This window comes from Dendrobium catenatum, unplaced genomic scaffold (assembly GCF_001605985.2).
Source record: "Dendrobium catenatum unplaced genomic scaffold, ASM160598v2 fragScaff_scaffold_306, whole genome shotgun sequence".
Lineage (NCBI taxonomy): Eukaryota > Viridiplantae > Streptophyta > Magnoliopsida > Asparagales > Orchidaceae > Dendrobium > Dendrobium catenatum.
The window spans coordinates 69,275-81,915 of record NW_021318768.1 but is presented as its reverse complement, the minus strand read 5'-3'; the positions used below and the strand labels follow the sequence as shown (position 1 = coordinate 81,915).

The window sequence follows — 12,641 nt, the reverse complement described above, 5'->3', positions numbered from 1 at the left end:
AAAGCAGCTTTTTAGTAAAAAATTTAATTTTTGTACTAGAAAGCTGCTTTAATAAGCAAAAAGAAAACCGTCCCGAACGAAACCTTAATCATGCGGTTCATTAAATATCAAGAGTCTCTACTCGTAGCAAGAATAACATGATAGAGGATATACATCTAATGTAAATATCTGGAATGTCTGGAATGATTAAGCTTTTAGATGATTTCAGATTTTATCTTAGTAATACTGGTATGAAGGTTTTACAAATTGTTGGTTTTTCTTTCTATAGGGAAATGCTGATAGGTTGGAAGGTGAAGTGGAAAACCGATCGGAGGTTGCCTCTAGAGCCATGAGAACGTAAAGCTTTTGTAATAGGTACAATTTTCATTCTTTTTGTAACTACAATGCTTCTTAGGAATGATAGTGTTTAATGAGCAATGACTTGTTTCAATCCCTGAAACATTGAGGGTTTGTTTTTGTCCTCAATTCATTAAGAAGATGTGCAGTTATTTTTAGAGCAAAAAAGAGTTGAAAGAGGAAGATTAGAGTTGTGTTATAATTGTTGCTGTTCAGTGAAGAGAAATTCCTTCAAAATTAAGCTTCAATATGAACATGAGAAGCATTATCTTTAATAAAATAATGTCTAAACTTAATTATTCAGTTTATTATGAGTGATGAATTGAATTTTTAATTAAGCTGATATCACTTATAATGTCACACTTAGGCTGATAGTGTTTAATGAGCAATGACTTGTTCCTATCCCTCAAACATTGGAAGTTTTATTTGGTCCGGTCGACCGAATGAGAGAAACATTCGGTCGCAGGCAAAATCCCGCTGTACCGAGGTGTACCGAGTTTTTCGAAAAAAACTCGGTACACCTCGGTATAGCCGGATTTTGCCTGCGACCGGATGTTTCTCTGCATCCAGTCGGAGGACGTAATAATTGTTCGAAACATTGAGGGTTTGTTTTTGTCCTCAATTCATTTAGAAGATGTGCAGTTATTTTTAGAGCAAAGAAGAGTTGAAAGAGGATGTTACGCATTTACCAATGAGAAAACTTAATTCGAAGTGAAGAAAATTAGATTAGAGTTATGTTTTAATTGTTGCTGTTCAGGGAATTTTTATGGAAATTTTAATTTACTATCTTCCCTTAATTAAGTAGTAATTAAGTAAAACAATTAATCATAACAAGTCTCTCTCTCTCTCTCTCTCTCTCTCTCCTTAGATCATGCATATTTTAAAATGAATATCAATAGATATTTCTCTCTTTTTTGACAACACAAAAAATTCATATTGAAGAGAAATTCCTTCAAAATTAAACTTCAATATGATCATGAGAAGCATTATCTTTAATAAAATAGTGTCTAAACTTAATTATTCAGTTTGTTATGAGTGAATTGAATTTTTAACTAAGCTGGTATCATTTATATTGTCACACTTAATTGGGTTGTATTGTAGCCAAATTTCATAGTATTCTAATTATTGCTTTAATCAAAGCATATGCGTATGACATTCTTAGGCTTCGTTTGAGACAGCTTTCTTATTGATTCTTAAAGCGGCTTTTTAGTAATGAAATTACATATTTTTTATTAAAAAGTTGTTTCAAGAAAAAAAAAAAAAAAAACCGGTTCCAAATGAAGCCTTAGCCTCCTTTGTGGGCAAGTTCTTTGAGTTATACTTTTTATTAGAACAAGATACAAATGATGATCTCAAAAATTAATACATGTCATATTGGTTTTTTTCACTTTTTCACATAAAGTCCCAAGAAAAACGAGTTTTCACATTAACCTAATCACGAACTCTTCACTCATTAAGATTCTTTTTGTACTTGCAAACAAAATTTTATTTACATTATTTTAAATAATTATTTTATCATCCCCTTGTTTCTTGATAAAGAGGGCATCTACTCTACTCATATTAAATTTATTTCAATCAAGAAAGTACTCATTATGTTATATCACATTATAAAAAAGATATAGTTAATCAATATTTTGAAAATTTAGGAATTGTTCTACAAAGACATCTTTGTCAATAAACCCAATCAGAAGTATGCTTATGAGCTAAGAGGTTGACACTCCAATTTTTATCATAAATTGAAGCCAAAGATGATTATATCATATGTGACTAAGGTTTTGTTTGTGGCCGCTTTCTTATTGCATCTTAAAGTAGCTTTTTAGTGCAAAAATTAAAATTTATGTACTAAAAAATTGCTTTAAGAAGCAATACAAAAACCGTCTCAAATAAAACCTAAGTGAACACGACAAGATTTTTGAAGCAACATTTCGAAAGTTATAATCATATCTAAGTATGCTAAATAGGAAGCATTTAGGGACAATCATTAATTTTTAGCTTGACAACTTGGGATGTTTCAATAATGTTTTACTTCGCTTTAGGTGTGTGCATTCAAGGCTTCAAAGTTGCATGCGGTTCAATAGTAACTATGGATGGAATATTTTTTTTAATACAAGTTGAATATGAACAGTGATAAAGCTCCTGAATAAGGCTCAAGTTTGATTCTCTATCCATTGGTCAATTTAAAGTGCATATCTTTAATGGTGATCTTAATAAAGAGATTGACTTGCATGAAAAGACTTGTATATGTACAAAGTGATGTAATGTGACTCCATGTGAATGGCATGTTTTATATCTTTCCTTAATTATATGGATTAATTACTTGGATTAAGATATAAAATAATCATTTCTTTTAATTTACTATCCTTAATTAAGTAGTAGCTAGTAAAACAATTAATCATAAGGTAATAAAAATCTCTCCTTTTTTATCAATTTTTAATCAATTAACAATTATTAATTAACAATTTTTAATATTTTTAATTAACATTTTTTAATCAAACTAATATCACTTATATTGTCACACTTAATTGAGTTGTATTTTAGCCAAATTTCATAGTATTCTAATTATTGCTTTAATCAAAGAATGTGTTGCTTATAATGTCATTCTTTGCCTCTTTTGTGGACAGCTCTTTTGAGTTATACTTTTTATTAGAACAAGATACTAATGATGATCTCAAAAATTAATACATGTCATTATTTTTTTCACTTTTTCAATTAATTTCCACCAAAATATCAAATTAAGTATTTAGTCAATTATTAATTTTAATATTTTGTAAGTTATAATATAAATAAAAAGAGTATATAGCATTTATATAGATCTTTCCCCGTAGCCTAATAGTTGGGCGTTAGATCTCCGAAGGGGCTAAATTCAAGACTTTTCTCGGACGTAGGCGGTCTAGCCCGGTCAAGCAGGAAGCGGACTCAGGTAGGCGGGCGGGTGTGCTGTAGGCTGGCTCGCTCAAGCAAAATTTGAGCAACTTTTTTTAAAAAATTTTCTAACACTAAATTTTGGTCTAAAATTTGCCAGAAACTTTTTTGACGGAAATAATCCATTGGAAATGTTTATGGCAATTTTTTTTTGCTAATGTTGGTTTTCCAATGTGTATTTTACCAAAAAAAAATTCCTGCGTGAAAGCTATTTTTTCGATGGATTTTGTATATTTCCGACAAATGTGGCCATCAATAATGAGCGTTTTCCTATAGTGTGGCCATGTGTGTAGTTAAAACCTAGTATGATGTATAGCCTCGATGAAGGAATAAAAGAATAACTAGAAATATTAAAATAGAATATTGACTTGCCTAAACATAGAATGTTTGAATATTCTAGGTTATATAGAAATAGTAAAATTCTAGAAAGAATAAAGTTTTTCTTTTTATCCCTTAAGATCGATAGAGATCTAGAAATGCACATGCTATGATCTATATCTACAATTAAGAGTTTCTTTAGGAAATATATGTAAATTACATGCATCAATCAAAAATATTTTATTATAATTATATTAACCATTTTTACTTATTTTTATTTAGTGGTATGAATTTTATATTTTTATTTTTCATTTCAGCAGGATAAATTCATGCAATGGGAGTAAACAATAGCAGTTTTATTGCAATTTAGCATAAAACTTTCTCGTGGCTTCGATACTTTATTTTATGACTTGATTACTTGATTCAGCACGATATATTTGCGTAAATTAGTGGGCTATTATAAATTTTATATAAAAGAAAACCTAAAAATATTTTAAGTTTAGCGAGTTTCACATTAGCTCACCATTAACTTCTGGCCTTGGGCTTGCCTCCCATTAAGTTTTTGGCACTGTTATTGGGGAAGTAACGTGCTTATTGCAATTTATTATATTGTTGAAATAAGTATATATTTAAACCTACTTATTGTGATATTCTAGAATCTAATATAAAAGAATTATTCTTTTATCTTTTAATAAACAACTAGAATTACCTAATTTCTTTTATAAACATAAATAGCAGTAGAGATAAAATTATCGATCAAATATCAATATATATACATATGTATCTATTTTCAAAAAATCATATACAATACTTATGATCTATTTAATCCTATCACAACTATTTCATTATGAGTACAAAAGAATAACTAAAATATTAAGAACTTAAATATGAAGGATCTTGCTGCTCTCTTACCCTGATTTAAAATTATTTAATTATATATAATGAGCTTAAGAGCCAAGAAAGTAACCATATTCTATAACTGAACTCAATGCAAGATATATGAACAATATGTATGTCAATAGTCAAATCATAGCACTAGTATTCATACGATTATTGAATTAGTGCAGAAATAATAAAACTTACATACACTAGTAGTAAAGTATGTAAATAAGTAAAATAATATGATATGAAAGTCAATAAAATGATATATTGGAGAAATTAATAAACTAGTATAAATGTCAAATCAATAAAGTAGTCATCATATCAATACTATTAACCAGTAAAAAAATCATATAAAGCGATAAAACCAAAATATCAATAAAAAACTATCAAAATCATATAAATGTAATAAAATCATATAGGAGCATCTAATATATTATATGCTCAGTATTTTACGTGCTTATTATGTCACATACTCAATTTTAGTACAATAATCAATAGTATCAAATTGTATCAGTGTTCATATCGGTAACAATAAAAGTTTAGTTGTACGAGCAATAAAATAAAAAATAATAATAAATTCGTGTAATAATAATAAATTCATATAATAATAGAAATATTACCTCAATAATATGCATATCAGTATTCACACTAAATAACTAAGAAGTTCTTGTTATCACAACATTTTTCAGTAATTAGTAGTCGGTTACCATTGGCTCAATAAATAGAATCATCATTCTTTACCCATCGGTATAGTAATACCTCCTTACAACTTCCAATCAGTATTACATGAATTAATAAAGATAACACTGAACCACAATATTTAAAAGAAATCCCATCGACCCACCACCATATACAAGTCATTTAATCTCCAACCGAGTCAACCAGTCTTTTCTTCTCATTTACATATACACATTATTATTACAGTAATATAATAGTAATAATGACATATCCATATGTACTACCAATTTAATGTAATAAATAAAACATAATTGAGGTTAATTCAGAAAGTGCCAAAATGTCCCATCCATAGGCAATAGAAAACCCTACTAAGTAGTAATTCACATTTTTAGAATGTAACTAAATTACTGGGGATCATATATAATAATAATTTGAAACTTTAATTAAATTTAAGTATTATTTTTAAATGTTAAAATAAAAATTTGAATTGGTAAAAACTATTATTCTTTCAAAATCATCTAATAAAATATCACAAATAAATATTTAAAACATTCATAATCTTAATTTATACAACATTTTAAAAGTTATGCGATTAAATGTTTACCAATATAAAGTTATTTTCATTTTTTGGTAAAAAAAATAGAAATTTGATAAAAAAAATCTGAAAATACTAAATTATTGAATCAGAATAGGATAATGATTCTTTAAAATGAGATGAGCAATTTTTCTAACATAGTCGATGAATAAAAATTGTTTTATGGCATGTAAACCTAAACTCCTCTTTTTCTCTCTCATCTAATTTTCTCTCTTAATTTTTTTTCTCTACTTAGCCCAATGATAGGATAGAAATCGATTATAGGATTAATTAATAGATTTAAATTTTATAATAAAACACTAAAGGAAAACCCATGATTACGGTCGTAGCTTATGGTAGAAATCTATACGTCAGAAATTATGACGTTCGAACAGGCATTTTATTCGACGATTAAATTATAACAAATTTTTTGGCGTATGTTACGCCAGTAAGTTTCCAGCGCATTATCTGCTTTTGAGGTCGTCGTAATCTGTAAACCCATATTATAATGTGATGTATTTTTCACCGATAATTTCGACGTACTAACCGACAAATATTACGCCAGTGTATTTAAACACGACGAATAATTATCGTTAAATTGTTCAACTGAAACCTCTCCAGCATTTTATCCTTCAAAAAACCCGTCGGTCCAAGCCCTATTTCTCTCCCGAGCCCATCCGCCTTATTATTTCATTCCTCACCATTTTTTGTTCACTCAGCTCGCCTCCGTCGCCTCAGCCGAACATCGTCGCTGCTGAGACTGACCCATCACCCAACGGACTTTCACCGAGTTTGCTGGCGTTCACTGCCTCAGTCGTCCACTTCCGCCGCTATTTAGAGGATAATCCACCATAAGATTTTCTTTTTTCATGGATTTTCTCACTAGACATTTGCAAGAGGATGTATCTTGGTGTATGCTTAAATTTCTCTCATAGATCTCCTACACATGGATACCATCCGCCTTTATCCTTAACCTGTCCTTCCATGACAAAAGCTAAGAAGAAACAATGTAGTGGTTAATAACATTCAGTTTAGGAGGCATATTGTAGTATAGGTTTGATACCTAAGGAGACAACATGCAAAGATTTTCACATAGATTCCATTCGAAGTTCCCATAGTGATGCCCATGCCTCATGTCATTCTTGGCTTTTGAGTTCATTCTCACACTTGGCAGCTTATAGAGTTTTTCTCATTTCTATTTGTTCCTTAATGAGCAAATCATATTTTCGCTTCAATTTCCTATGGTCATGACCGTTGTACTGCAGAAAGGTAGATTTAGAGGTATTAGATTTAGGTTAAGAAAGGTAGACCTAAAAAGACTTGATGTATTAGACTTATGTTAGATTTAGGTTTAGAGCAGTTAGGAATGTAGAGTTATTAAATTTGACTTATGTTAAGAAAGGTAGAGGTAGACCTAAAAAGACTTGGTTAGAAAATATTAGAAATGATCTTTCTTTATTAAATTTAAACAAGAATTTGAATTTTAACATGACACAATGGAGAAAAAGCATTCATGTAGCCGACCCCATGTAGTGGGACAAATGCTTGATGATGTTGTTGTTGTTATTAGAAATATCTTTAGACAATCGATAAAAGACACATTGAAATTTATATATTTCTCTTTAAAAGATTTTCTAATAATAACTAATAGCTCCATATTATATGTAAGCTATATTACAGATACTAGAAATAAAAAAAGTCATATGTATAATCGATCAGCGCAATGATGAAAGACATTAATAGATGAATTCATTAATGGGGTGAACATTTTCATTCCGACAGCGATGCAACTGCCCAACTTCATATCAAATGGAATGTTTTGATGTCCATATTTTAAACATAAAAATCAAATGCATCTATGACTAGATGATGTTATTATTGATCTGTATCGCAGAGGTTTCATGCCATAATATTGGTATTAGACTTCTCATGATGAGTACGAGCCACATTTTGATTTTTGATGCAGCCCATCTACAAGTAGTAATATAGCCGAGGATGAAAATTTCCGATCAAATTTTGAGGAATTAGTTCATGATATAACTGGAACACAATCCGAACAATATACAGAAGAGTTACCAAATAAGGAGGCACATAATTTTTATGATTTATTGCATGCTACTGTCAAGACAGAATATAATATTTTAAATTATTTCTTTTTTACTTAAGATAACAAACATATATATTATGTATTATATATTTTTAAATGCATAAAAATTTTTGTTGGCTTCCCCAACACAATGACTGAATTATAAAAAATTTTGAGAAGCATGAGTTGATTCAAATGTGTGACATGTTTACAGACATTAGAAAGACTAGCATGTAGCCACTATAGATTGGAGAGACTGTATGGGCTGAGCTGAATAATGCTTGGGGTAGCGCAGAGTATAATAGTAGGAGAGATCAAAATTTATAGAATAGAGCTTTTGATGTTGGGGGCATGGGTAGTCCCTTCATACTAGGGCCTAAATTCCACATACTGAGCATATGTGATGTTTGATAAGGAATTTTAAAGCTTTTAAAATTTTTCTTTAATTGGAATATTAATGGAAGTCTATTACAGAAAAAGATACTGAGTAGAGAACCAACTCATGTTGAATTATATAATCACACCCAAGAGCGGCGGGAGCACCAACAATGGGTTGATGAGCGAGTAAAGAAAGTCCATGTAAGTATCTGTGTTTGATATTTTTTATTTTATATCTAAATTACTTAAATTTTTATTAACTTTCATAGGAGGAGTATACACGGCTTCGAGAGAGCCAAGCTACAGTGGGTGAGGGTTCTTTGGCAGCTCTGTAGAGTATTATGAGTATCGCATCTGGTGGTAAGCGGTAGGAGGAATTTAACAAGGTTAGGTTCGCAAGCCCAGGCATATGAGGGGATGACCTCTAATGGATCCAACTTTATAACAAGCTCCCAGGAGTCCTTATATAGTCAACAAGTAGCTACCCTTCAAGTGGAGCTAGATCAAGTAAGAAAATCACAAGCTAATTGGTAAGTGCAATTACAGGCAAAAATACAAATGCAGATGCAGACGCAACAAAATTAGTTGTTGGATAAAATACAAAAAATTAGGGAGCAATTCAGTGGAAAGGAGGTAGTTCCAGTGGATGATGAGTTGACGGATTCAGAGTAGCTTAGTTTTTTCAATTTCATATGTACTATTTCAGTTTCTGAATATTTAGTGAAGTTTATGAACATTGTTGATGTTTATGAATATTTTGTGATCTTTTTGAATATTTGGTGATGTTTATGAGTAGTTGTTTGTTATTGCACTAAACGTAATTAGTTATTGATGTTTGTTATTGTCTTATGTAACTATTTGCTATAGGTTGCAGAAATAAGATTTCTGTATGGGATATTTTTTTTTGCTGCATGTTTCTGCAACTAATACGTCGGTATTCCACAGAAAATAATAATACAAGAATTCTTTATCGATTCCTGGCATACAATGAGCAGGTTATCATCATCTTTTAATTTTTGGTGTATACAACGATGAATTATGCATCAGAATTTTTGGCATAAAAATAAGCCCGAAATTCTGACTAATTTAACGTTGGAATAAGGGAGAAAGAAGCGACGTAACTACCATATTATTTTTCGTCGGTTTAGCACTAGAAAGTACACTGGAAAAGTTTTAGGCATAATATATATGTCAGAAATTCTTTACCAACGCATAAATTACCGTCGCATCAAAATTCGTGAAAATTTAATAGAAACTTTTTCCATCAAAATTTTTATTTTATCGGCGTATTTGATCCGTTGGTAATAATGGATTTTCCTGTAGTGAAATAATAATATATTAATAATATAGTTATATAATTTGATAAATTTTAATATAAAATTATTTTAAATATTTTTTAGGCTTAAAAGTTGTAGAAAAATATCCATAAAATAACTCATTTTGTTTTATTTTTTTTTTATGAAATTGGTTTACAAAATGAATGCCCGACGGTCCCAAAATTCTCACTTGTACCGACATATTTCATTTTCATAAGGATTTGTGCTACTGTTTAAAAATTACAAAAAAAAAATATTATAGTAAAAACACAATAATATCTATCTCTTGGTGAAAATAATTTTTAAATTTGACTTATAATGACTCTTAAAAAATTTATTTTCCTAGGTTAAAGTATGGGTTACTACACCTGCATCATTTTCTTTTTTATTATGTTTGCTAAAAAAAATTAAAAATAAAAAATATATTATATTTGATTATTTAGTTTCAAACTTTTAATTGTTGTATCTTTGCTATATGATTGCTAGATCTAGTAAGGAGCCCTTATTGTTTGATCGATAAATAGGAATGGCTATAGCAAAAATTTAAAAAACTAAAAATATTTAACAATGTCTGACCCAATTCAAGATCAGGATCATGCTAAACCACTTAGGGACTATGCTAATTCTATAATAGAATAAATTTATCAGAGTAACAATAGATCTACTATCTATGCTAATAATTTTGAATTGAAACCAACCATTATCCAAATGGTTCAAAATTCTCAGTTTAGGGGAACTCTCGTTGAATATCCTAACTTATATTTAGCTAGTTTCTTAAAATATGTATAATTTTTAATTATAATGATGTTAGTGATTATGCCATCAGACTTAGAATATTCCCATTTTCGCCAATGGATATAGCTAAATGTGGTTAAATTTTTTTCCCTCCGGCTAATCACTTGGACTGAGTTGACACATAAATTCCTAGCTAAGTATTTTCCATCTTAAAAATTGATAAACAGAAATAATATCACATTTTTTTCCTAGTTTGAAGGAGAATTAATTTATGAAAGTTAGGTGAAATTTAAGAAAATATTTAGGAAATGCTCTCACCACGCTTTACCTAATTGGTTGATTATTCAGACCTTTTATAATGAATTACTAGGATCTTTTTGGTTAATCTTAGACACTGTAGCTGGAGGATCATTAATGTCTAAGTCATTTGAGGATGCTTATGAATTATGGATGAAATGACTACTAATAATTTTCAGTGGTCTATTGATAGGGTGAATCCTAAGAGAGTGTCTAAAATTTATGAATCATATGCTTTGTTAATTCTTATTGCTCAGATAGATGCTATTTCAAAGAAATTGAATATTATAGGAGTTAACTTAATATTTGAATAATTTATATAATTAGAAGAAGCTTATTTGAATTCTGTTGATGATACTTTTTTTTTAAAGAAATTACAGTTGCATTAAAAAATAAACCTAAACAAACTACTAAATGGTAGAAAATCTATTATATTCATCCTTTAAAAAAAAAAAAAAAAAAAAAGGAAGGGTGAATATTAGTACCACTAACAACATAAAAAAAATCACAAAAAAATAAAAAACACAGTTAGAACAAAAACTAGCTAAGTTATTACAACTTCTATTAGAAAAATTAAATAACACTTGATTGAAATATTTTAAAAAGGAAAAATCATTCTTCCAATTATGATACATCACTGAATCTTCAAGTAGCTCGATAATATTATAATTATCACCTTCAATTATGATTCCTTTATATTCAAGCATCCAACCTTGTATAATTCTCTTCATTGATTGAACTGCCAACATTTTCAACTGAGATATATCCCAATGTAAACAATTGAAACCAAACACCAACAAGAATCTTTCTTTATGATTTCTGAATATTTCTCCATACATGCTTTATTTGATCTTAACAAAGAAGCATTAATGTTAACTTTAATCCAATCAGAAGGAGGGTGACAAAAATTGTTAGACAGATGTGTCGGATGATTAACATCCTAGTTTTCCCAAATGGAATTGTATTGAGATGAAATAGCATAGCTAATAATAGTAATAGGTATTACCGTATGACTATCTTCATTCCGTCCATGCTTTACTTGATTTCTACTCTTCCATGAAAAGAAAATAGTTGTACAATACATATTAGCAATACAAGAATTATAAGTTGCTAACCTTTCCAACTCTTCAAACAAATCCGCAACTGAGATGAAAATAGGAATCGAAATCCCCATTTGTTAAGAAACTCTATGACTTTGATAAGCTTCAAGATATGAATTGCTATATGTTCCGATGTTTCAATAAATTGGAAACCTCTAAGACAAATGTTATTATCCAATAGTCTTCTATGCATAAGAAAATTGTTAGAAGGAATTGCATTTCTAAATAGACACCACAAAAACAACTCAACTCATGGTTTTAACTGAACTTTCTTTATCCAATTCCATTATTTATCATCCACTTCTGCTTCCAACAAAGCCTCAAAGCCAAAGCAACAATATACTTTCCTGAAATCTTCAATTTAAGTTCCATCTGATCTGACAATAATTCAGGAGTAAGATGAATTTGTTGAATAAGATACACTAACGAATCTCCAAATAATTTCTTTAGTTCTTCCTCATTCCATTTTCCATCAGTTATTAAATTATCAAGAGAGTTGTCAATATCTTCAAAATTAACCACAAATGTAGGCCATCTATCAATTCTTCTATCAAGAATCCATGCATCCTTTAAGATATTAATTGAAGAATATGTAGAAACTTTCCATCTCACAATTGGTTGAAGAAAATTAGCTCCATTTATAATAATTTTTCATGTGAAAGAGCATCCTCTTTTATGTTCAAAATTCCACAAATTCCTTTCATATTTAGCAATCAGAATTCTGTTGAGAAGAGAATCAGGTTTGTAAAATAAAATTCCATTCCAATTTTGCACGCAAAGGCACAATTATAGCATCTGCTGAATGAAGTCCATGACCTCCCCTATTTTTTGCATTACAAAGCACATTTCAAGCTACATAATGAAGACCTTGTTTATTGTTTGGTTTATGCCAAATATAATTTATGTACATTTTATCAAAATCATTCAATAAACCCTTATGAACTAATGAGTGTGTAGATAAAAAATAGGAAGACAAAGGAATGCAAATTTTATAAGAACTAGTCTTCCGGCTAAAGAGA

The 12,641-nt window shown here is 29.5% G+C and overlaps 1 protein-coding gene across 3 annotated transcripts in view; it reads left to right on the top strand.

Annotated features, from left to right (window-relative positions):
• LOC110115723 (CLP protease regulatory subunit CLPX1, mitochondrial) overlaps positions 1-632 on the top strand; it is a 46,316-nt gene extending 45,684 nt beyond the window's left edge. For all 3 annotated transcript variants that reach the window (XM_028693486.1, XM_028693485.1, XM_020849050.2), the window contains one exon: positions 269-632. In XM_028693486.1, coding sequence (XP_028549319.1) covers positions 269-340 — 72 coding nt within the window. In that variant the 3' untranslated portion in view covers positions 341-632. The remainder of the gene's footprint in view (positions 1-268) is intronic.
• Positions 633-12,641: the final 12,009 nt, after the last annotated feature.